At 39.4% G+C, this 22,571-nt stretch overlaps 2 protein-coding genes across 2 annotated transcripts in view; one reads left to right on the top strand and one right to left on the bottom strand.

Annotated features, from left to right (window-relative positions):
• The first annotated feature begins 1,442 nt into the window (after positions 1 to 1,442).
• LOC120726293 (hydroxycarboxylic acid receptor 2-like) lies at positions 1,443 to 3,046 on the top strand. The gene has a single exon (XM_040019761.1). It carries the CDS (start codon positions 1,461 to 1,463, stop codon positions 2,424 to 2,426), a length of 966 nt encoding a protein of 321 aa, XP_039875695.1. The 5' UTR covers positions 1,443 to 1,460; the 3' UTR covers positions 2,427 to 3,046.
• A 2,844-nt stretch (positions 3,047 to 5,890) lies between these two features.
• The window catches only part of kntc1 (kinetochore associated 1), a 30,830-nt gene continuing 14,149 nt past the window's right edge, over positions 5,891 to 22,571 (bottom strand). The window contains 22 exon segments of the mRNA XM_040019766.1: positions 5,891 to 6,345; positions 6,484 to 6,586; positions 12,541 to 12,695; positions 13,167 to 13,256; positions 13,346 to 13,475; positions 15,726 to 15,789; positions 16,900 to 16,954; positions 17,266 to 17,322; positions 17,508 to 17,603; positions 17,713 to 17,848; positions 17,935 to 18,059; positions 18,144 to 18,222; positions 18,635 to 18,690; positions 18,808 to 18,920; positions 19,002 to 19,212; positions 19,331 to 19,404; positions 19,487 to 19,703; positions 19,817 to 19,875; positions 20,494 to 20,659; positions 20,756 to 20,845; positions 20,975 to 21,191; positions 21,335 to 21,444. Coding sequence (XP_039875700.1) covers positions 6,310 to 6,345; positions 6,484 to 6,586; positions 12,541 to 12,695; positions 13,167 to 13,256; positions 13,346 to 13,475; positions 15,726 to 15,789; positions 16,900 to 16,954; positions 17,266 to 17,322; positions 17,508 to 17,603; positions 17,713 to 17,848; positions 17,935 to 18,059; positions 18,144 to 18,222; positions 18,635 to 18,690; positions 18,808 to 18,920; positions 19,002 to 19,212; positions 19,331 to 19,404; positions 19,487 to 19,703; positions 19,817 to 19,875; positions 20,494 to 20,659; positions 20,756 to 20,845; positions 20,975 to 21,191; positions 21,335 to 21,444 — 2,439 coding nt within the window. The 3' untranslated portion in view covers positions 5,891 to 6,309.

The following is a 22,571-nucleotide window of genomic DNA, read 5'->3' as shown; positions in this document are numbered from 1 at the left end:
TAAAATGCTCCACTCTGTGACCTTTTGCACAGTTACCCTCCTCAGTGATGCAGCTTCATTATGCAAAATGTGTCCAGCAGTAAAGTTTTATCTGAAAGGTGCTAAATGACACAATTTGTTTAAGTATTCATAGTGAGGAAGAGACAGATACACCTCCGCCTTTTGAAAAAAACACAAAAAACCCCAACTCTGTCCAGGATGTGCAGAACATCATCTGACACGTTGTCCCCTCAGATGATATTTATATAGTTTCGCTTCATGAATCAATAAACGTGGGCTTCAGTACTTCACTACGCCACCGTGGCTCATTCCAGTACTGAACCTCTGTGAAAATAAAAAGATCTGAAACCTTTCGGACATTTCTCAGATTCTGTTTCATTAAGGACTTAAATATTATTATACAATATGTACAAGACGTAAGTACTGAATTCATTTACAACAAAGCATCAGAGAATGGATGATAGCCAATTAAAAACAAGTATCTTTCTGCGTGTACAGGTGGACGCTGTTAGCGGTCAGTTTAATGCGTCGCAGCTGGATGCAGACAGTTTTTCTCATATTTGACTTTGCAGATCGCCTTTGTTTTTTTTTCTGGTCTAATCTTATTTGGTCATGTACTACCTGGTGTTAGGTAGCTTCATGAAAAAGGTGTTGCAGCAGATGCAGGTTAAACACTTCTCCACAATGCATGCAACAAAGTGAAGCCTTTGTGTAAATTTTTTTGGCACGTGGTAAATAAAACCAGTGCGGTACGATGTGGCTTTTTATAATTGCTGAACTTTCTCACGCTAGCTGCACAGCAGTGGGTGATTGTCCCAGAATAAGAACTTGCTTATTATTATATTATTAGGATAATAAAATAAATGCTAAACTTCCTGTACATAGAGAGTGCACAATAAAAACCAACACAGATCATTATCTAGTCTTTGTGATTCATGAGAAAAGCTTCTTAGTGGAGTGTGAAATAGTTATCTATGGAAGAGAGATTCTTCAGTTCTCCATGAAGGGCCCTGTGTGGACTGAGGTAAAGATGTGAGGAGTGCTTCATCACAGGTATGAGTTCCTGCTTATGTGCTCAGAGATTTGATTGAGTAGGACAGTTTTAACTGTGCAGCCATGCAGTGTGACAACATAAGGTTTACAAAACTCCAAGGATAAACAGCTAAAAATACTTCTGCATGCAGAGATGTGATCATTCGTGTAAAAGTGATTTTTTTGTTATCACCTTTATTTTTATTTCTTTATTTCTACAGAAATTTAACACCACCAAGACAGACAACTAATTGCTTGTTAACACCTAAAAAAAAAAAAAAGAAAAAGCAGAAGCCTCGGGCTTCCGGGTAAAGGGTGAACCACATAATCACACTTTTTTTGCATTTGCATTTCCCTTTAAAGAGTACGGGCAGCTCCAAAGACGTCATTTCTTTTTGTGAAGACATCAAAGAGGCACATAGCTCACGATGCGTTGCAGCTTCAATGGCACTCTGCTGATCAATGTCCTCCCTCCTCTGCTGATGACAGAGTTTGTCCTGGGAGTTCTTGGTAATGGTTTGGCTCTGTGGATCTTCTGCTTCCACCTGAGGCCCTGGAAAAGCAGCACAGTGTTGCTCTTTAACCTGGCAATGGCTGATTTTCTGCTCAATATTGTTTTACCTCTCCGTGCCAGCTACTACTTCGCCGGGATCAAATGGAAGTTTGGAAACGCCCTCTGTAACATCTGCCTCTTCATGCTGGCCCTGAATCGCAGCGGAAGCACCTTCTTCCTGATGGCCATCGCTGTGGACAGGTACATGCGTGTGGTGCATCCCCACCATCCCATCAACTCTCTGAGTGTCTCTAAAGCCATAATCGGAGCACTCGGGCTGTGGTTGGTCACCACTTCAATGACTGCTCATGTCTTCACTTTGTCACACATCAACACAACGTACTGTGAGAGCTTCATGATTGACACCAAGACCAAGGGTAATCTTTCTTGGCATAAGTTTGCATTTCTCTTTTCCTTCTACATGCCTCTGCTGGTCATCCTCTACTGCACATTCTGCATCGTTCGCTACCTGAAAGGGAGGCAGCTGGCCCAGCATGCCAAGATCAAGAAGGCCTTGTACTTCATCATAGTCGTGGTAGTGCTCTTCATCATTTGCTTCCTCCCAAGCAACTTCACACAGCTGGTGATCTGGATCAAGTCCTATAAATTAGCCGGTTCCTCTAACATGTGTTCTGAAATGGAAAACCTTACCATTGTATTTTACATCACCATTAGCCTGACCTACCTCAACAGCGTGTTGGATCCTGTGGTCTACTACTTCTCCAGCCCCGTCTTTAAGAGCATCTGCAGAAAGGCTCTTCATCTGCCTGAAACAGAAAATGCTGAGAGTACAGAGAAGAAAACCCGGGAAACGGGCTCCCAGTCGATCAGCCAGCTGTGATCACTAAACTGAGGAGGTATAACAAGCAGCTTCATAGCTAAAGGTTCAATTTAAAGTAAGTTTATCGATTCCATCATTAAGCTGTAAATGCTAAAGCTATTTCATATTTACTATTAATTGCATTTTCAAAACATGGCAATTATGGAGTAAAAACCTCTAAAAGTCAAAAAACGATGCAGCTGTGTCTTCTATAGAGCCGTTTCTAGCTAAAGCAGTCTCACTCACACTTTGAAATAATAAGCTACACACTGGCACAGAAATCCTCCGAACTGAGTGATTAAACTTTTCATCAGTGAAAAGCTTTTTTCTTTTTTTTTTTCCCCCAGCACATCACTTGCTTAGAAGCTATCACACCAATGCTGACTGCACTTTTCTAAATGTATTTGTCTTCCAAAACATGTACACGTTAAGACGTGTGAATTAAACAAAGATTATGTGAAATAAGGACATTTATAAGCTCATCTGAATAAGATTTCTTTCTTTTGTCATGTGAAAACTATAATAATGAGAAACATACTGCATATATACATAATGTATAAAAGCTTTTATACATGAGTTAAAAATATGGATATATATTAAGGCAACTTTGAATAAAAACAACAAAACTGTATGAATATGTATTCTTTGTCTTTGGCCAATGCTGTATGAACGTATGATAATAAATATAAGTTTATTGTCAACACTGAGATGTTGCCCGTTTTCTTGGAATCTTTCAGAAGTGGGCGATGAAGGGATCATAATGAAACTGCTGGCATTGCAGCAGTACAATATGAAGCACATTCCTCCTGGTTAAGATGGCTCAAAAATATCTCCCTGTAAAACAACAGGCACTGGAGTTTATAGCTGCTTTTAGGTGGCTGGGGTAGAGGGAGGGTACACCCTGGACCGCTTGCCAGTCTGTCACAGGGCTAACAAAGAGAGTCAGCTGTTCACACGCACATTGACACCCCTTTGCAATTTAGAGTTGACCTAAACCCACTAAAGTAAGTTTATCAATCAAAAAACGATGTTTGGACTGTTGCACAAAGATGGTGTATACCGAGAGAAAATGCAAACACCACGCAAGTGGTGGGTTTGAACCCAGGACCTCCTTGTTGTCAGGTAACAGTGCTAAACACCATATCAGTGTGCAGCTGCAACAGCAATATCAACATGATATAATGATCACTTCTTTAGGAATAATCTTTCAGGACATGCAGATATGGCAGATGATATATAAAATCCAGACCTATCACATAAATACTTGATACGAAGGAGAAGACAGATGTGCGCTCCATCTACACCGTTTTTCTAAATCTCCATGCGCTCTCCCAGATAGAGACACACTGAGGTTCTGTATCATCTCTTGAATTAGGAAACAATGGATTTAATGAAAGCCTGATTGTTCCTTGATTGATTGATTGAATCTTTATTTTGAACATGTTGAAAAAGTACAACAAAATAGAATTAAAAGAGACAAATGAACAAAGCAAAACAAAAGGAAAACGAGCAACCACAACTCCAAATAACGTTCATGTTCAAAAAGGAGCAGGAAGAAGCATAAGCTTATTTAATCCCACCCCTTTTCCACTATCTAGTATCAATAGACTACAGAAATACCTCATTGCAATTACTTAAGAGATTTTAAGCAATGAGCACAACCCTTAGAGAAAAATCTTTCACATGTATATTATCAAATCTGTTTGTCTGCTTGTTGCATTAGTTTGTTTTCCTGGTATTCGGCACTGTATTGGGTCTTCTGTTTTTCTTACATGAAACTATTTTAACCAACTCACAACTGCAGTTTCATAACTGCAGCTAAAGTTGGGGAAGTACAATATCTGATGGCCTAGTTCAGCAAAGACGATTCAGACACTTTGGTTTCTGTGAATAGAGTTTATAAATATAACTTTATGACACTTGATCTGTCCATTCTGAGAAACAAGCCATTTCTTCTTTTTGATGCAATCATTTAATTCACACTCAGCTAAAATTATGGTTCTTGTGCAGCTTAAACAAGTCCTTGAATCATTGAAAACACATAAATGATACAAATTGCATTTAAAAACATGCATTGGTTTATATATCTTTATATAGTGTTTTCTGAAAGGCAACAGTTTGAGTGTATAAACACATATTTAATCTCATATTTCTCAGACCTTTTTGCATACATGAACACAATCTGTAGAACACTATGCAAAAGTCTTGATCCACCCCTCAATTAAAAAAAAAAAAATATATATATATATATTTTGCAGAAAAACGCATCCACCGATTTATTGAAGCACAGTCTGGTCTTTCTTAGACAAGGGAATCACTTTTTTGGTGCAAAAATACCATTTTATGTCTGTCAAACTGTGTTAGTGTATTGACCTTTCTTTGATTAAACTGAAAAAATAGGAACAAATTCTTAGTTTTTGCTTCTAGTAACAAAGTCCCAAAAGATACAATTTAAACATGGTTCTTTGGCAAGTTGTCTATAATGCTAGGGCAACACTGATTCATACCTTGAGTTAGGTTCCTTGAACAAGGACCGGACTAAATCTGGATACCAGTTTCACAGAATGGCCATTTTAGATGAAAATGAAACCGTCATTTTAACACAAAGCCACGCAGAGAATACAAAGTCTTCCGTTTCCCATGAGGCAAGTGAGTTTGAAAAGGAAGTCTCGTGACATTAATTTAATGCGCTCCTCTCTGGGAACAGATGAGCTTTATAAGTCCATTTAAGGGCACACCATGTGTGGCTAAACCACTAACAAGTAAACTTGCTGAGCGTTCTTGATGGGCAAACGTGATACATGATCTCTGCACACCTGAATGAGTGACAGCTGCAAAGGAGAAGAAAAAACTGGAGGACCAAAATTTATAAATCTTTTGAAAAATTCAGAATAGATAAAGTTCAGAATGGGTAAAGTTCAGCTCGGATCGGTCTCACTGTGAGTGCACACTTCCTCTCAAATATCACACAGTCACTTCTAACAGCGAGTGACGGGAAGTAGTCCATCAGAAACGAGACCAGTGTTTAAAAAAAAGTTGATGAACCAAAGAAGTACGACTGAGATAAGGAAGCTGTTTCATATAAATGTGAAAGTAACAAGTATTTAAAAAGAAAACAGAAATAACTTTAGGAAAATGTGAGCACAGCAAGTAGGTCCCGCGTTCGAAACCACCATCTGGTCGGGACCTTTCTGGGTGGAGTTCACATTTTCTCTCTGAGTACTCCGGCTTCCTCCCACACTCCAAAGACATGCAGTTAGTGGGGTTAGATTCTAAACTGCCCATCGGTGCAAATGGTTGTCTTAGCCCTGCGTCAGATTGGTGACCTGTTCAGGGTGAACCCTGCCTCTCGCCCTGTGGGAGCTGGATGACCGAGTTTGGTGTGGAAGAACTTGACTCCCATAAATCCCATAAACACCTCTAAATCTTTTACAAAGCCTTTTCAGAAGAGTTGAAGTTGTTATAGCTGCAAAGGTTCGGCCAACATCGTATAAAATTCCATGAAGTAAGATTGGTTTGTTCCTTAATGTGTGTGACGGCAGATGAGCTGATACTTTTGGCAACACAGTGTACATCATTTATTAGGATTACTGCTCCTCTTTCTTTTAGAACCGATGTGGGACAGTACTTTAACTTCAAAATATTGTACAAAGTGTGGCTGTGCAATGAAAATCAACAGTTAAACTCAATACACATCCTAGGAAACAAACTTGGAGTTACAGTGGAAAATAAAAGTTGACGTGTGATCTGCTGCTTCTAAATAGCTCATCTCCACAGTTTTCATAAATGAATAGTTTATTCAAATATTACAGCTGAAAGATAAATGTGAAGTGCAAATACTGCATCTCAGCCTAAAGCAGACCAAGGAGGATTATATAAACACGGCTGAAGCAACAGTGCTGGTTCATCTCAATACTCCGTGTTGCATGTTAAGAAAGTCCTGAAAAACAAATGAAATCATTAATGCACACAGGTGAAGTGCTTTTAGCTAATAAAAAGAAACTTCTACTTCACATCAAACATGATGTGTAGCCTTTACGTTCCACTAAACTGGGCCCAAGATATCGGCTTCAGTTACCTTCAGGCAGCTGGATGACAACGAGCCATTTGTCAGGGTTTTCCCTCGCTGACGCTCTCTGTGTTTCATGTACTCACGAGCGAGTGATTCAGCATCATCATGGCTGCAGGGAAGATTGAAGAGCACAGACAACTAAAGTCATGCAACTTTAACCGGTTTAAGACATCTGTTTCTAACACAGTTCTGTTCTAAGTGCGAGCATTTAAACTAAACTGGAAGCAAAAATCTGAATTTCGAGCTACAACCTGAGACTGTAGGATGACATTAAGAGTAAGTAAGAGTAACAGTAAGAGCTAGCTTTTTTAAATAACAGCCAGTCTATGACAACCTCTTCCAGTTAAAAGGTTTGAGATATGAAGACAAAATTAAAAAAAAAATAAAAATTAACAAACTGAGCCAAAATGCAGTGTGTGAAAACCTGCTTTCATTTCAATTGAGAGGCTAAGTAGCAGCCAGGTGCTGCTAATCAAAAGCATTTGATTAAATGACCATCAGCAGATATCAGCACCTCTGTGAAAGCAGATGTTTTGGCAGTTTGCAGTTCAGGAGTATTCAGGATTCACCATTAACTTAGTATATCAAAGTATTCTAGAGTCACAACAGCTGAAGCCAGAATAATGGGCCTCATTTACTAATATTCGGGTGGAAATGTTTTTATCATGTGCAACAAATTAGTTTGCATGCAAAATTACAGTCAGATTCAGAAACCTGCAAACTGGCCTATTTTATTCTCAGCACTGTGGGTATGTTAGTAAATCAGAATAGTTCAAAACCAGCAGCCTTGTGGGAGCCCCATATAATTTGCCTATTATCTGCGCACTTCCCCGCCATGGCTTCTCAATATAAGTGAACACACTTAGCTCCAAGTGAAGAGAAAGTGGTGACGATGTTATAAGACAGAATCCTGCACCTCTGAGGCAAGAAACAAGAAGAAAGTCTGACCATATAAAATTAAATAACAGTGTCTGGATGCTGAAAGAGGAAGCCAGAAGAGACCAAAGAAGTTTCAAAAATAATAAATAAAATAAGCACGCAGGCCTGAAATAACAGAATATAATTTCTCCTGAGAGATTCCCTGTGCACCAAAGTTTGGAATCAAAGTTGACATAAAAACAAAATACCACAAGGAATAAAAAGATTAAAACAGGTGGAGGCCGAGGAACCATGTGATCCATCAGCCCCACACGAGAACCTCGCGAGCTTTGGGTAGTGACTGAAAGAATCGGATGCAAGTGGCACAAATAAGCTTCCACCAAAGGGTGGCTGTGCTTCCCCTTTGCGATAGTATTTTGTTTTCTTCACGTGCCTTTTTTGTAGTCCTGAGCATTTTGTGGCTTAATGCGTTTTAGAAAGCTATGAATAAAAACCAAAATTCAATGATAATTGCTAATGATTGTTAGTGTTAGTAGTAGTAGTAGCCCTACTCATTTTACAGATTTGTGTTCAAATTCATAAGGCAGCCAGGTGTTTGTTGTACGTATGTTTGGTCAGAGGAACTGACCTAAACTAAATTTGTTCCTAAAATACAAAAATATTGATAAATCACAGATTTGTGCATATGCACTGTGAATGAGTAAATGAGGCCCAATGATCCCAAGCACTGCAACAAATCTACGCTGAATGGTTGAAATAGAAAAACACCAAGATTTTGCACTGATCCGGTCAAAGAGCAGACCTCATCCTGATTTAAATGCTGTGGTCAGATCTTAAGTCAGAACATCTGCAAACCTCAATAAACTGAATAAAAAATGTGCAATTCATTTGTATTTTTATTTTTATTCCTATTTATTCTATTTATCCCCTTCGTATATTTTATTTATATACGTCTCTGTATTTATATGTGTGTGTGTGTGTGTGTATATATAATATTCTGTAACTCTCTAACTTCTGTCGGTGCTGTGCTTTTGGAAACCGAATTTCCCAGAGGAACCCACCCGAGGGATTAATAAAGTTTTATCTTATCTTATCTTCTTATCTAAAACCAAACTCAATGTTCGGATAAAGGTACAAGCAAACAGAATCATGGGGTGTAGTTAGTTTTCACATGCAGCGTCTGTGTTTTCTTTTTTCTCAATAAATGATGAACTAGCGTAATTAGTGTGAATGCTTGAAAAGCATTCACAGTATTGTTGTTGTAATCTTTATTATTATTAGTGTGAATGCTTGAAAAGCATTCACAGTATTGTTGTTGTAATCTTTATTATTATATTTTATTCTGTATTCCGTACGTTTTTTGAAAGCCTACTCCTTCAAAACCATTCAACTTAGAAAAACCATTCAAACACCATTAGATTCCTATTCTTTTGGACATGACTGCTTCTATTTTTCTCATTTTTAACATTTATATTTTTAATTTTATTCAACTTTATTCAACAAAAATTTCCCATGTATTTCAATGGGGAGACCCTTCAAATCCTCATTCAACTTACTCATTTTTAAATTCTTACTACTTCAACATACGTTGACATAGAGCCACCATTCAAACTTTAAAACGAAGACAAGACATTCAACTATTCAACTTGTATTTATCTTTTCAATATCTATTATACTTTTTCTTCAGTTCCAGTTTAAGTTTCATGATGTTTTTTCACCCGTTTCAGAGTTTATAATGGGTGTGTATGGGACGGAATGTTGGGGCTAGAGTGCGGCAGCTCAACTGCTAGAGTGAGAGGAGCGAAAAAATTAATCATAAAATCTTTTTTAAAACTGCTGCTGTGTCCACAGCGTTTGCTCTACAGGTATGATTTTACCCTCAAAACGTAGCCATGGCTGTCCTCTTTCATCCAATGTGTTTACTATTGTACTAGGTGTTATGGTTCTTTCGTAAATGTCACCAATGCACAGCCTCCTCCCTCCAACTCTTCCATAGACTCTAATGTTAAAATGGCTCAGAAGGTTCGTTTGAAAATCAGAAGAGCATGGTGTCTTTACACTGTCACCACGTCCATATAATAAACTCCACAGGCATGAAAACTGAGAATTCGGTAGACTGGACATTGCTGCCGCTCACGGTGAAAGAATTTTGTCAATACGACCTATACTTTTCATTTGGGAACGATTTGTTTCGGCCTGACTTTTCTGTTCATTTTAAGCAGCAAAAGTGAAGCGCATGTCTGTGTGCGTGTGTATGGAGCCATTGGGTGCAGTCACTATAGCAACCAGGCTCACACCTGCCTGCTTAACGAGCTCTCTCTCACTCTGCCAAGATTCATCTTAAACACTTCTCTTTCAACTGCTGCTGTGTCCACAGAGTTTGCTCTACAGCCATCATTTTACCCTCAAAATGTCGCCATTATTGTTCTCTTTCCAACACCGTGTCTTTCAAAGCTCAGACATTTAAACTTTTTAAACTGTGTGGATCAAAGCGGAGGGATCACATTTTAGTCATTCAGTGATTCAAAGAATATGACCTTTTAATATTCTTTCAGATGTTTTCTGACTCTAAATGTTCTTTTCTCAGTTCTTAGGGTTTTCTAATTGACATTTAAAACATTTTCAGCTTTTTTCCAACTTCTTCTTCTTTGTAACCTTCAGCTTTTAGCAGTTCAGCACCTTTGTTTTCAGGTTAAATTTGTTTTTTTTTTTGTTGTTTTTCTTTATTTCATTCAATATTTTTAACTTAAATTCAGCAATTAATTCATTTCAGTGCATACATTCAGATTCAAGCATTCACACTGCAGTTTCTTCAGAAAATGCACTTTCTAGTTCTATTTTATTATTATCTATTCCGTACGTTTTTTGAAAGCTATCTCCTTCAAAACCGTTCAACTTAGAAAAACCATTCAAACACCATTAGATTCCTATTCTTTTGGACATGACTGCTTCTATTTTTCTCATTTTTAACATTTATATTTTTAATTTTATTCAACTTTATTCAACAAAAAATTCCCATGTATTTCAATGGGGAGACCCTTCAAATCCTCATTCAACTTACTCATTTTTAAACTCTTACTACTTCCACATACATTGAAATAGAGCCACCATTCAAACTTTAAAACGAAGACAAGACATTCAACTATTCAACTTGTATTTATCTTTTCAATATCTATTATACTTTTTCTTCAGTTCCAGTTTAAGTTTCATGATGTTTTTTCACCCGTTTCAGAGTTTATAATGGGTGTGTATGGGACGGAATGTTGGGGCTAGAGTGAGACAGCTCAACTGCTAGAGTGAGAGGAGCAAAAAAATTAATCTTAAAATCTTTTTTAAAACTGCTGCTGTGTCAGCAGCGTTTGCTCTACAGGTATGATTTTACCCTCAAAACGTAGCCATCGCTGTCCTCTTTCATCCAATGTGTTTACTATTGTACTAGGTGTTATGGTTCTTTCATAAATGTCACCAATGCACAGCCTCCTCCCTCCAACTCTTCCATAGACTCTAATGTTAAAATGGCTCAGAAGGTTGGTTTGAAATTCAGAAGAGCATGGTGTCTTTCCACTGTCACCACGCCCATATAATAAACTCCACAGGCATGAAAACTGAGAATTCAATAGACTAGACATTGCTGCCGCTCACGGTGAAAGAATTTTGTCAATACGACTTGTACTTTTCATTTGGGAGCGATTTGTTTGGGGCTGACTTTTCTGTTCATTTTAAGCAGCAAAAGTGAGGTGCATGTCTGTGTACGTGTGTATGGAGCCATTGGGTGCGGTCACTATAGCAACCAAGCTCACACCTGCCTGCTTAACGAGCTCTCTCTGCCACTCTGCCAAGATTCATCTTAAACACTTCTCTTTCAACTGCTGCTGTGTCCACAGTGTTAAAGCCATCATTTTACCCTCAAAACGTCGCCATCGTTGTTCTCTTTCCAACATCTTGTCTTTCAAAGCTCAGAGATGTAAACTTTTTAAACTGTGTGGTCAAGTGGAGGGATCAATTTTTACAAAAAAATAACCTTTTAATATTCTTTCAGTGTTTTTCGGACTCTAAATGTCTTTCCAGCTATTTTATTCACATTAAACATGTCAGCTTTTTCAACTTCTTCTTCTTTGTAAGCTTTTAGCAGTTCAGCACCTTGTTTTCAGGTTAATTTGTTTCTTTTTTGGTTTTTCTTTTTTCATTCAATATTTTAACTTAAATTCAGCAATAATCATTTCAGTGCATACATTCAGATTCAAGCATTCACACTGCAGTTTCTTCAGAAAATGCACTTTCTAGTTTTGTTGTGTTGTTGTTCATCTAACATTGTATCTAAATAATTTTAGAACCTGGGAACGACCAGATAATTTAAAAATTGTGCACTGATGCGTAAACTCTTAGACTTGAAAGAAGGTGGTGTGCTCGTTTTTCACACGACTGTGTGGTACTGTATCCCACGAAGAGTATAAAAAAAATTGTAACTCAGGTTAATTCATTATTTTTGGGTAAAAGATCAAATCTCCAGTTTATGATGAGCTCTTAACCACCTGAACTGCACATTACCTCCTAACTGTGTACAAAGAGCCACATGTAAAGCTAATGTTACAGCCGGAACAGCCTCCAGGTCGGCTGCATGATAGATGCAGATTAAAAACAGCTCAAAACACATCTGTTCAGACAGGCATTTAGGTAATATTCATGTGTAGCAAACTGTTTTATTGGATATGCTACTATACCCTGTTTATAGTGTTTTATTGTTTCGATTGATATGCTTTTATTCCCATGTGAAGCACTTTGAAATAACTTCCTGTTTTAAAAAGCTGATGTTTTTTTTCTGTGCAAGTCTGAGATCCATGGTGAAATTGCAGATTGGGGATCTGGCCATTACAGATCAATGCAGAGGAGGCGTCTCAGTGCGTGGTTATAGACTGGATTTTTATGTGTATAATAATGAAAGCTTTAGATCACAGCTCATAGATATCATAGGCACATGTAGATCATTGTTAGTCTCCTTCCATTTATATGAGGGTTGGAAGGACAGGTACCTGCTCTTTATATCCTTGTACGGATGATTACATCAGGTTTTAGACTTTTTAGATCACAGCACTATGCATCAGTTTATTGTTGATGTTTTTAAACCATCTCTATAGAAACGTTTTTGTTGCTTTCCTATGAAAGGTTGAGCGGTGTGAATCTCACCAGTTCTGGCTGATCAGATAGTCCACCAAATCTTTCACTTGGTTAGGCTGCCCACTCGACACTATGAGCTGCTTCAGATGGCTGAAGTGTTTCGTCTTCAGCAGTTTCTGATGCTGTCCATTCTGGCTGATGAAAGTTAACACAGTCTCCCTGACCTGATGGATCATTAAGAAAATTAAGTCATGTAGTATAAGACATTAAATATATAACATAATATACTCTATAATTTTGTTTATATGAGAATCACAATGAAGAATGCAGATTAATTTCATTTCACCAGATGTTACAAAACAGCAAATCTGCTCACGTGAAGATTGGGTTTATTTCTGTGTTTGGTTAGCAACACTGTTTTTCCGACACACAAAAAATATCTTTCATAATTTCACACCATCTAATCAGCTGATCAGACTTCCTGTTTAACAGTTTTAAGGAGTGTGCTGATACTCAGAAATATTAATGTCTAAAAAATAAAAAGAATTCTATTTTTAAAATATATTTAGAAACAAAGAAAGATTAAATGAAATGACAATGTAGCTGAAGTGGACATTTCTAAATGATAGTAAAATGTGGTAACAAATGTTAAAGGCAGTTAAATCTGTAAGCAGTGGAAAGACGTCACATCTAACCTGTGAAGGAATACCAGCGAGTTCCCCGGTGTTCATAAGCTCGTCCACCTGCTCGAGCACGGCGAGCGGGTTGCAGACAGACAGAAAACCCTGCAAACAACAACAACAACAACAACAAAAAGAGTCAGAGCCTAAACTACACGTTTACTTCTCACATGTATTTAAATGGATGCACTCACCTGGACCTGCTGCTCCTTCTTACTGGCACAGGGAATTAGAAGGAGCGTTCCCAGGGCGAAGGCTGGCAGATTGAACTGTGCAAAGCGATTGGCAATTCCGATCAAATCCAGATTCAACAGAAATGGGCACCTCGGGAGGGAAAAGGAATGGCGAGACATTAGGAGTTAAGGTGAAGATTAGATGAAGCATTACTCAGGTCTAATACCAATTCAGAAATGAATCAGAAATGGATCAGACGGAAGTAGTGTGTTTATAAACTGTCCAAAATATTAAACGAACACTTAGAAAACACAATGGGGAAGGAATTATGCTGGACATCCATCCATCTATCTGTCTGAAATGGACTAGGTAATATGTTAGAATAGGCAGAATGCCACATTCAAAGAGACCCTGAAAATCAAAGTAAAAAAAAATAAATCAATAAAAAAAGATGCAGCAGGTTAGTCCAGTTTTCAAAGATTTCACTGCAGCAACTCAGAATGGCACTCAGTAGTTTGTATGGCCCCCACAAGCCTGAATGCATGCCTGAAAATATCATAATGCGCAGCATAACGTTCTCCACCGCTGCTCCTGACATTTTCACATGCGTCTCATGTCCACAGGGTGAAGCTGGTCTCATCTTTGAAAAGCACAGTGCACTAGTGGTGGACCTGGCAGTTCTGGTATTCTGTCCAGCTCTCCTAGATTAACTATCTCTCTCTTAGAATCTCCTCCATGCTCTTGAGACTGTTGTTGGACTACCTGTGCACTCTCTCTGCAAGGACCAGGTATCACCTCATGTTTCCAGTAGTGACGCTGACACCAAATGAAAAACCAGTCAGAAAAAATAAGGGAAAAATGTCAGTGGACTCCACCTATAAAACCATTCCCTTTTGGAGGCTGTCTCATTGTCGGACCCTGTAGTTCACCTGTTGTTATTTTCATTAAGATCAAAGCAGCTGAAACTGATTAACCACCCCGTCTGCTACTGAACTGACCCAGACGTTTAACTGACCTGATGCTATACTCTGATTAGCGTTCCTTTAATTATTGTTTGACCAGTGCATATTTTATGTGTCTTTTGGAAAAACACAATTATACAAGCATTCAAAGTACATACAGAACACATGCAGTGTATATAGGCCAGGAGTGGCAAACATCATTTCCTTATAGGGAAACATTAGCGTAGATAAAATAAGCAAAAGACCACACAAAGGGCAGAACAGGCAGTGACCTCGTTAACTGCTGACTCAAAACAATCCACCTACATTCAATATCAACTTTCATTATTAATATCTTATCTAAACTGAGAAAAACATATATACAAGAACATGATATTGCAGTTTAGACCTACATCACTGCATTAAGAACAAAACACAGCCTTTAACACTCATTCACTGTGATGATGTCATGTGTCATGAAACTGTTGTTCTTCTGAATCAAATCATGGCTGCTGATGTGAAAACACAGCATACAGATGTGCCCCAATTCCTGGTTCTGACTGGTTTTAGTCAGTGATGGCATTGGAAATCTATTTATTGAACACAAATTAACTACACACGGGTTCAGTTTACTGCATTTTTAAGCCATTTGTCTCAGAACACCAAAAAAACTAAAACAAACAAACAAAAAAAAAACCAAAGCATGTATAAGATCATTGGTGCCACAGCTGACTGAAGCTGACTGAGTTACTGGAACCCTGGATGCCTGCATGCATCTGCTGCAGCAGCCTTGCATTTCCTGATCGTTCTCAGAAGAAATCTGACTGCACTGAGGCACCGGGATGAGGTGCTCCAACCAGTACTTGTACCATTCTTGCAGCAGCACCACATCCTGTTTTAGCAAGACAATACCTGTCCACACAGGACAGGTCTTTGTGGATCAGGAGCATATCCTGACATATCCCTAGCTTACTTATTTCTAATATGCCACCTACTGAACATACAATTTTTTCAAGGCAGGCACAACCGGTGACTATTCATTGACTGTACTCAACCAGTATGGAAGAGCAATTCTTCAACACTTGTACCATCAATGCACAGATGCACAACAGCATGCATCGTGTCCACAGGTCATACCTCATTTTAGATCTCTTGTTTGAGCTTCTATTATAGTTGATGTATAATGCCTATTTAAAAACACTTGCTGACCAGTATATTTTAAGTGTGAACACTTTATATAGACTTATCGAGTATTTGCACCTTTATCTACGTACAAGGCCTCTTTTGTTTTTGTAGCACAGCCAGAGTTTTCAAGTCCTGATTGAAAAAGTTGTATCAAGATTTATTTTTGCTTTTAAATTAATAAAGAGTGTACGCACAGTATGCTGCCCTATTCAAACACAAGAAGTCCATGAAAGAATCAGTTTGGTGGTTATAGCTGAATGTGAGTGAGGCATACTTGAGGAGGAGAACAAATGTCCTGTAGAGCATCGCCTGCTGATCTGGACTCAGAGGAACAGAAGCTGGTGCCAAAAAATAAGAACAAACAAACAAACAAACAAACAACTGCATTTAAAAGAAGAGCTGAACAGAGCAGAGCACACGTGCATCGTCAACTTTAAAAGGCTTCATAGGAAGCAGTTAGCTAGTGAAGTTACTACCAGGGAACTTATACTCAGTGACAGCATACCGTCATGTCCACATTAATGATCTGCACTGACCCTGCTTCAGGTAATCATCCCTACCATCCTCTATAAAACAGTAGTACTGTACAGATGAGCACATCTGTCAGATTTAACTCACATATGTCTGTATTATTCTTGCAGCTGTTTCTCAGATTTGACTAAACCTGTTATTTCTCAATGTAATTTGCACTACTCTCTTAGAGCTGACATGTTTCTCTTCTTTAAGTTAATCTAAGTTTTCTTTTCTTTCTTTCTTTAAAAAAAAAAAAATCACTGTTGCATATATAATTTTTTTTGCCCGTATACTTATTTTAGTACACCCCATTATCAGCTTTGCCTCAGAAACAGCTCACTTGTATGAAGTGGCGTACACAGCATTATTTGTTGTTAGATCTGATCAAGCCTGTCTTGGTTTTGGGGAATTGCTTATGGGTGGTTTCAAAATTCTGATGCTGAAAGGCTTAAAAGAAAGACTTCTTGAAAAAGTTTAAAGCAGCAAAATAAACTTCAGCTCCTACTTTTCTTCTTCTGTTTTTTTTTTTTTTTTATGAACCTGCATTAAAGCCCTTACTCACGAGTCTCATTATTCTGACTTTTCAAGGGGAAGCTGTGGCTCATAAGGTAGAGTTATTAACCCAGTCTTTTACTGACCACAGCTCATGATGGGCAGTCATACCTCATACATGCCTTTCTGTTATTGGGTTGCATTGCTGTAACTATACACAAAGCCTAAAGTTGCACCACTCTTGCCAAAACATTTCAACATAAAGTAATTTTTCATCTTTTACTTGCCAATGAAAGAGGAACAAGACACATGTAACTTGTTTGTACAAGTCTTAAGCCTGCAGGGTGAACAAGTTTGGGGCTAAAGTTTCCAATATGAAGAAAGTGGATATCTGAACATCAACGAGCACCAAGACAAGCAAATTTCAGTCATTTGCGTCGTACCTGAGACAAAAGGTGCCAGTATCATGCTCCTCCAGGTCCGTGAGAAACTTGAAATCTGCGGAGCACAAATAAAATAATTACTCGTTGTCAAACTGGAAAGTTATTTCTGGCACCGGACATCCTGTGGTGCAGTGGTTAAACCGTGCTCTACCAAATGCAATGCCACTGCTTTCGTTCCAACAAACACATAAACACACACATAAACAACCAAAGCCGATGCTCTGCACAAATGTCTGAGCATCAACTCCAGTGCTGCATTACTGTAAAGACATTAGGCATTTATGGTTTATGACACTTTAGAGAAAATGGTTTTCCAAGTGAAAAAAATGCCTTTTTTCAATTCGTGAAATAAAAGTGATGAATTACCTCCCACAAAGCCGGAACAGCCACTACTGCCTCCAATACCTTCTGGAGGTGGCTGATCTGAGGAAGAGAAATATTTACATTCAGGTGTTACTTCCGAAACACAACACAGCTTCTATTTAGGAATAATGTATTTATGGATCTTCAGCTTGAAAATATTTCCAAGTACTGGAGAAAAAAACCCCTCTCATTTTACACTACTTGTTTTTTGGGTCTTTGAATAAAAGCGTGATGCACGTTCTCACCAGGTTGAAGCCGAGCAGCTTCTGAAGCAGGTTGTTCCACAGCTGAGGGTCGTAAATCTGGTACTCCAGGCACAGGTCTGCCACCAACCGCACAGCCTGAAAGGATAAAAGGTGCTTCCGGTTTTGTGTCTGACATTTCTAACCCAATGAAGTAAAAGTGAGGAAACAAGCTGGAATAATTTGAATGTTGTCTGTCAGAAAGTACCTGAGGCTCATGACTGTGGTTCTTCCAAAGCCCTTTAACTAAACCCTCTTTGGGACTACTGAGGAAGGACTGAACTGTGTACGGGATGTTTAATGCTTCCAGTTGTGAGACAAAGATGTAACACTTCAGGTAATATCTGCATATGAATAGAAACCAGAGAAACATTAGTTACATAGACCTACAGGCCATACAGGTACCGTTTAACTCTTCATGGATTCTTACGGGATTTTGGTGATGGGGATTTGCAGCTGAGCCTCCAGAATGGGTGCATCAGCGAGGCGGACGAGACAGAGTAGCGCTCGAGTCCGATGGCAGAAGGTCAGACGAGGCCCAGATGTGCTAAGCGGCTAGAGAAGGGAAATCAAACACAGATTTAGTTGGATTTTCCCCCCATTATTGCTTTTGTTTTGTTTTTTTCCCTTTAAACGCACCCAAGTTTCTGCAGTTAAGATAGGGCTCAGATGACGGACGGCATCTTGCATCGAGCAGTACTGCAGCATGTACACCACCCTGTAAGCATTAAAAACACAGTGAGTAGAATGACTACGCCAGTGGGTTCTCAACACAGAGCCAGAGAGAATTTAGAGCAACCAAGAAATCTTTATTTCATTCATACTGCAGATGCATGCAACATCTGTGGGCGCTGCTAAAGGCTTTTGTAAGAAAGAAAGAAAGAAAGCACTCTGTAAACAGTAACTGATATCTTAGGGTTGCACTTGCATGTCTGCGGCTGCTCTGTTGTACATGTGAGCTTTGAGGTCTCGATCTGTGGTTGCCTATGAGGGTAGAGTTGACAGCTGAGCAGAAGACACACTGCAGTGTCACTGCTTAACATCCTTTGTAACTCAAAGGTAAACTATCCCGTTTTAACGAATTATCATTAAGAAAAAAGTAGTAAGAATGGAAAAAGTGACTGCGGTACCTCATCAAGTCTGGGTCCTCCTCAATGTTGCTGACACAGTCACTATACCCAATATCCTAATTAAATAAGAAAAAAGAAAAAAGTTTAGTTGCACTAAACACACAGCAGCAAATCTGATAACACACAAAGCAATAAAAAGGCAGAGAGATAAGATAAAGCTACGACTGACAAACCTTGACCACAGCCGGGCCCGTCTTGCAGATCCATTTTTCTAACAACATGGTACGGATTTTTAGAAGATCCACATTATTGACTGTGGCTATTTCTTTAACTGCACCATGTATATCTGAGAAATAGAGAGACCTGGTTATATATTTAGGAAAAAAGCGAGCATTCATTTACCTACTGCGTTGATAAGTGTGCTCACCTGGATACGTCTGACCTCCTGACTCTTTGTAACGCTGTTCCACACTGCTGTGCTCGTACAGGGCCATTATGAGCCTGCCTGGCAGCCCAGACAGCTTCATCAGCTCTGGGCTGTTCAGCTGACTGGATATTAAAGTATTCTCAGTGGCTGAGCGCTGAAACTGTAGCTTCAGCTTGGACAGAAAGGTGTCTCCTCTGGCCCGTGCTGCCTCCTGTGTGAGGTCAGAGGAGGGGAAGGAGAGGAAAAAAAAAAAACATCAACTAATGTGTAAAAAACTTTTTAGATGGGCATTTGAGACATTTCAGAATGTGAACAATTCAAAGACTGACATCAAGGTGTGGATCCTTTAACCAAGTGTCTCCAAGTGCCAAACAGAACCTGAGTGACTGTGTCTTCTCATAGCCTGTAGAGAAGAGGAAACAGCTAAGTGCATCTATACAAACACCCCTCACAGTCCAGCGTGGAGTCAAACGTGCAGCTCAAACCTGGCGGAAGCTCCTGGGTTATCTTGTGGGCCGTGGCAGCAGCCCACTCCGGGCTTTGGATACATTTGATGTACTTCATCATAGTCTTCGCCACCTTGAAAGTCTCCTTGTTTTGACAATGCCCCTGACCCATTTTCCTTTGCTCTAAGATTAACGGCTTCATTTTCTTCTCAAAGACATGGTTTGCTGCTGACATGTAGAGCTTGTCAAGGCTCACCTGTGGAGCAACAGGATGGTTTTAACAGCCTAAATTACCTCATTTTATGAATAAAAGAATATTTTCTGTGATTAAACAGACTAAGGCCGTGGTTTAGATTAGCGTGGCTTTACCTTCATGAGTTTGCTAATCAGCAGAAGTGTGGGGAAGGTCTCCTCACTGAGCTCAGGACCTAAACAAAGAAGAATATTTTAACTTCATCAGTTTTAAACCATCTCATCAACTCTACCAGTATACTTCTGTCTGTAACTCAAAAGGTTTTTAATGAACCATGATAAAAACTTTGTTGGAGTGTAGAGTGGGGTCATGTTAACAATCCATTAAAAATTGGCTTAAGTCAACCAAAGCCTTTGAACTATAATTCTTAAATTTTTGGTGTGTTTCACTTTTGACCTCTGGCCTGTTCTTCCAGGTCAAATAAGGTCAAACCTTAATAAAATGTCTTTAAAACTATGATTAAAGAGAATGAGCTACCTAGTTAGTTAGAAATATACTGTATTGTAATATTATATAATAAGCTTAAGTTATTGATGTCCACTTACAATACAATACCCTTAAAAGTAAATACTGACCACAAATGGAGCTTTTTGCTTCTTGTCTATGATAATTATTATTTTAAAAGTAATAGATGCCAGTGTGCAAACATGTTCACAGTTCAGGAGAAGAGCTGAAATTACTTCCTTTTAGACAACACCTACATTATAACAACTTTCTACCACTGCAGATGTGATGAAGATAAGTTTATGAGCATTAATACTGAGGTGTGAAAAGGTAACAGTGGTTAACTTACAGATAATCTTCCAGTAATGCTTGGTCTGCATAAGCAGGTGGAAGGGAAGTCTGCTGCTGGAAAGGGGGTTTGGCAGCAGACCGGTTTCGAGAAGATGCGTGTTCTCCACGTCTGTGGGAGGAGAGACTCGCGTGTAGGACTTCAGATGCTGCAGGAGACCCATCGCCTGTGGGTTTAAAGTCAAATGTTTCAAGTCCCAACATTTCATTTTGAACACAGTGAACTACATAGGCTTGAATATGCCAGTGTGTTTGGTTTTTACCTGACCCACAGAGAGGCTGGTCACGTTCTCATCTGCAGCCTGTATGATCTTCAGCACCACTTCTATTCTCTCGTAGTTGTATGGGCTGAGCTGTATGAGAGGAAACGTTTTACAGATCAGCTCAACAGATTCTTGTAGGTTGGAATTTGATGTTTTTTAATCTTTAAAAGTCTTAAAAACAGATAATTTTAGCCTATACTACATTTTAAATACAAAGACCTTGAATATGGCAGCACAGAGGTTGTCTGTGAGCTTGCTGGTGTTGTGTAACATTGGGATGATCTGCAGGACTCGATCCAGCGTGTCAGTGTGAGACAGAGGTTGCGCCTCCTCTTGACCGACAGCTGGATCACCTGCACCTTCCTCATCCTCCTGGAGCAGCAGTAAGGTGGTAATGTACTGGTTGATTACACTATCATGGTCCAGATCGTAGGTGCTGCAGAAAGGAAAAAAACAACTTTTAGCATAGCTGAGCGTGACACATACATGCACTCCAAAACAGGGTGGACATTTAAACACAGTCCAGACACATTTGTCCAACATGTTAGATGGTCAAAAGCGACAACAGGAGGAGCTGACCTGCAGTACTGGAGGATAATGTCTGGGGTGATTCTCTTGTTTTTCACTAAAACAGGGATCAGAGTGCTCTTCATCTCAGACCGCTGACGGAACACTGGCTGGATTGATATCTGGGAGAGAGACGCACAATAACAGATATGAAGTGACACAAAACAGGGAGAGAGAATGAAATACACAAAAAATTAAACAAATCTTTATAGACCTACACTGCTCAAAAAATTAAAGGAACACTTTTTAATCAGAGTACATTAGGTCAGTTTAGTGGGGGGGGGGGGAGTTGTTAAGTAGTTTCAGCTGCTTTGGTGTTATTAAAATTAACAACAGGTGCACTAGTAGGGCAACAACCCCCACATTTTTCCTCTCCTCGTCTTTTCTGACCGTTTTTCTTTTGTTGCTAGTTTTGCATTTGGCTAGCGTCAGTGTCACTGCTGGTAACATGAGGTAATACCTGCACTCTGCAGAGGGTGCACAGGTAGTCCAACTCCTCGTGGATGGCACATGCATATGTGCCAGTCCCAGAAGGTTTGCTGTCTCCAAGAACAGTTTTAGTAGCATGGAGGAGATTCCAGGAGACAGACAGTTACTCTAGTAGAGCTGGACAGGACCATAGAAGGTCTTTAACCCAAAAGCAGGTTTGAGCACTGCCAGAGCTACAAAATTACCTCCAGTAGGCCACTGGTGTGAATGACTTTGATCAATAATCAGAAACAGACTTGATGGGACTCGCCTGAGTGCACAATGTTCTCTACTGGGCGCTGTGCTCACTGCCTGGCACCATAGAGCCTGATTGGTATTAGCTATGAATATCAGAATTCAGGTCCACCACTTTTCACAAATGAAAGACTGGTTCACCCTCAGAACATGTGAGAGAAGTGAAAGGGTCTGGAGAGGCTAAGGAGAGCGTTAAGCTGCCTGTAACATCGTTCAGCATGACCAGTTTGGTGGTGAGTCAGCGATATGCCTGCGGAGGCAAATCAATGGAGGGAGGCAGAGACCTCTACAGGCTAGGCAGTGGTATCCTGATTGTCATTAGGTATCAGGATAAAATCCATGTCCCCGTGGTGCAGTGGGTCCTGGGTTCCTCCTGGTGCATGACAAAGCTCAGCCTCATGTGGTGAGGCACAAGCATGTGGGGGCCATACAAACTGCTGAGTACTATTCAGAGTTGCTGCAATGTCATTTTTGCAAAATGGACTTTGATTTTGGGGCTGTCTTTGAATTAATATTGATCAAACAT

Source organism: Simochromis diagramma, unplaced genomic scaffold, assembly GCF_900408965.1.
Source record: "Simochromis diagramma unplaced genomic scaffold, fSimDia1.1 OVJJ01000822.1, whole genome shotgun sequence".
NCBI lineage: Eukaryota > Metazoa > Chordata > Actinopteri > Cichliformes > Cichlidae > Simochromis > Simochromis diagramma.
Note: the sequence above shows the minus strand (reverse complement) of the source record. Positions and strands in the feature narration are given on the sequence as shown.

Excerpts from the sequence above, each read along its gene's own strand:
- LOC120726293 (XM_040019761.1), top strand. The coding sequence starts at position 1,461 with ATGCGTTGCAGCTTCAATGGCACTCTGCTGATCAATGTCCTCCCTCCT.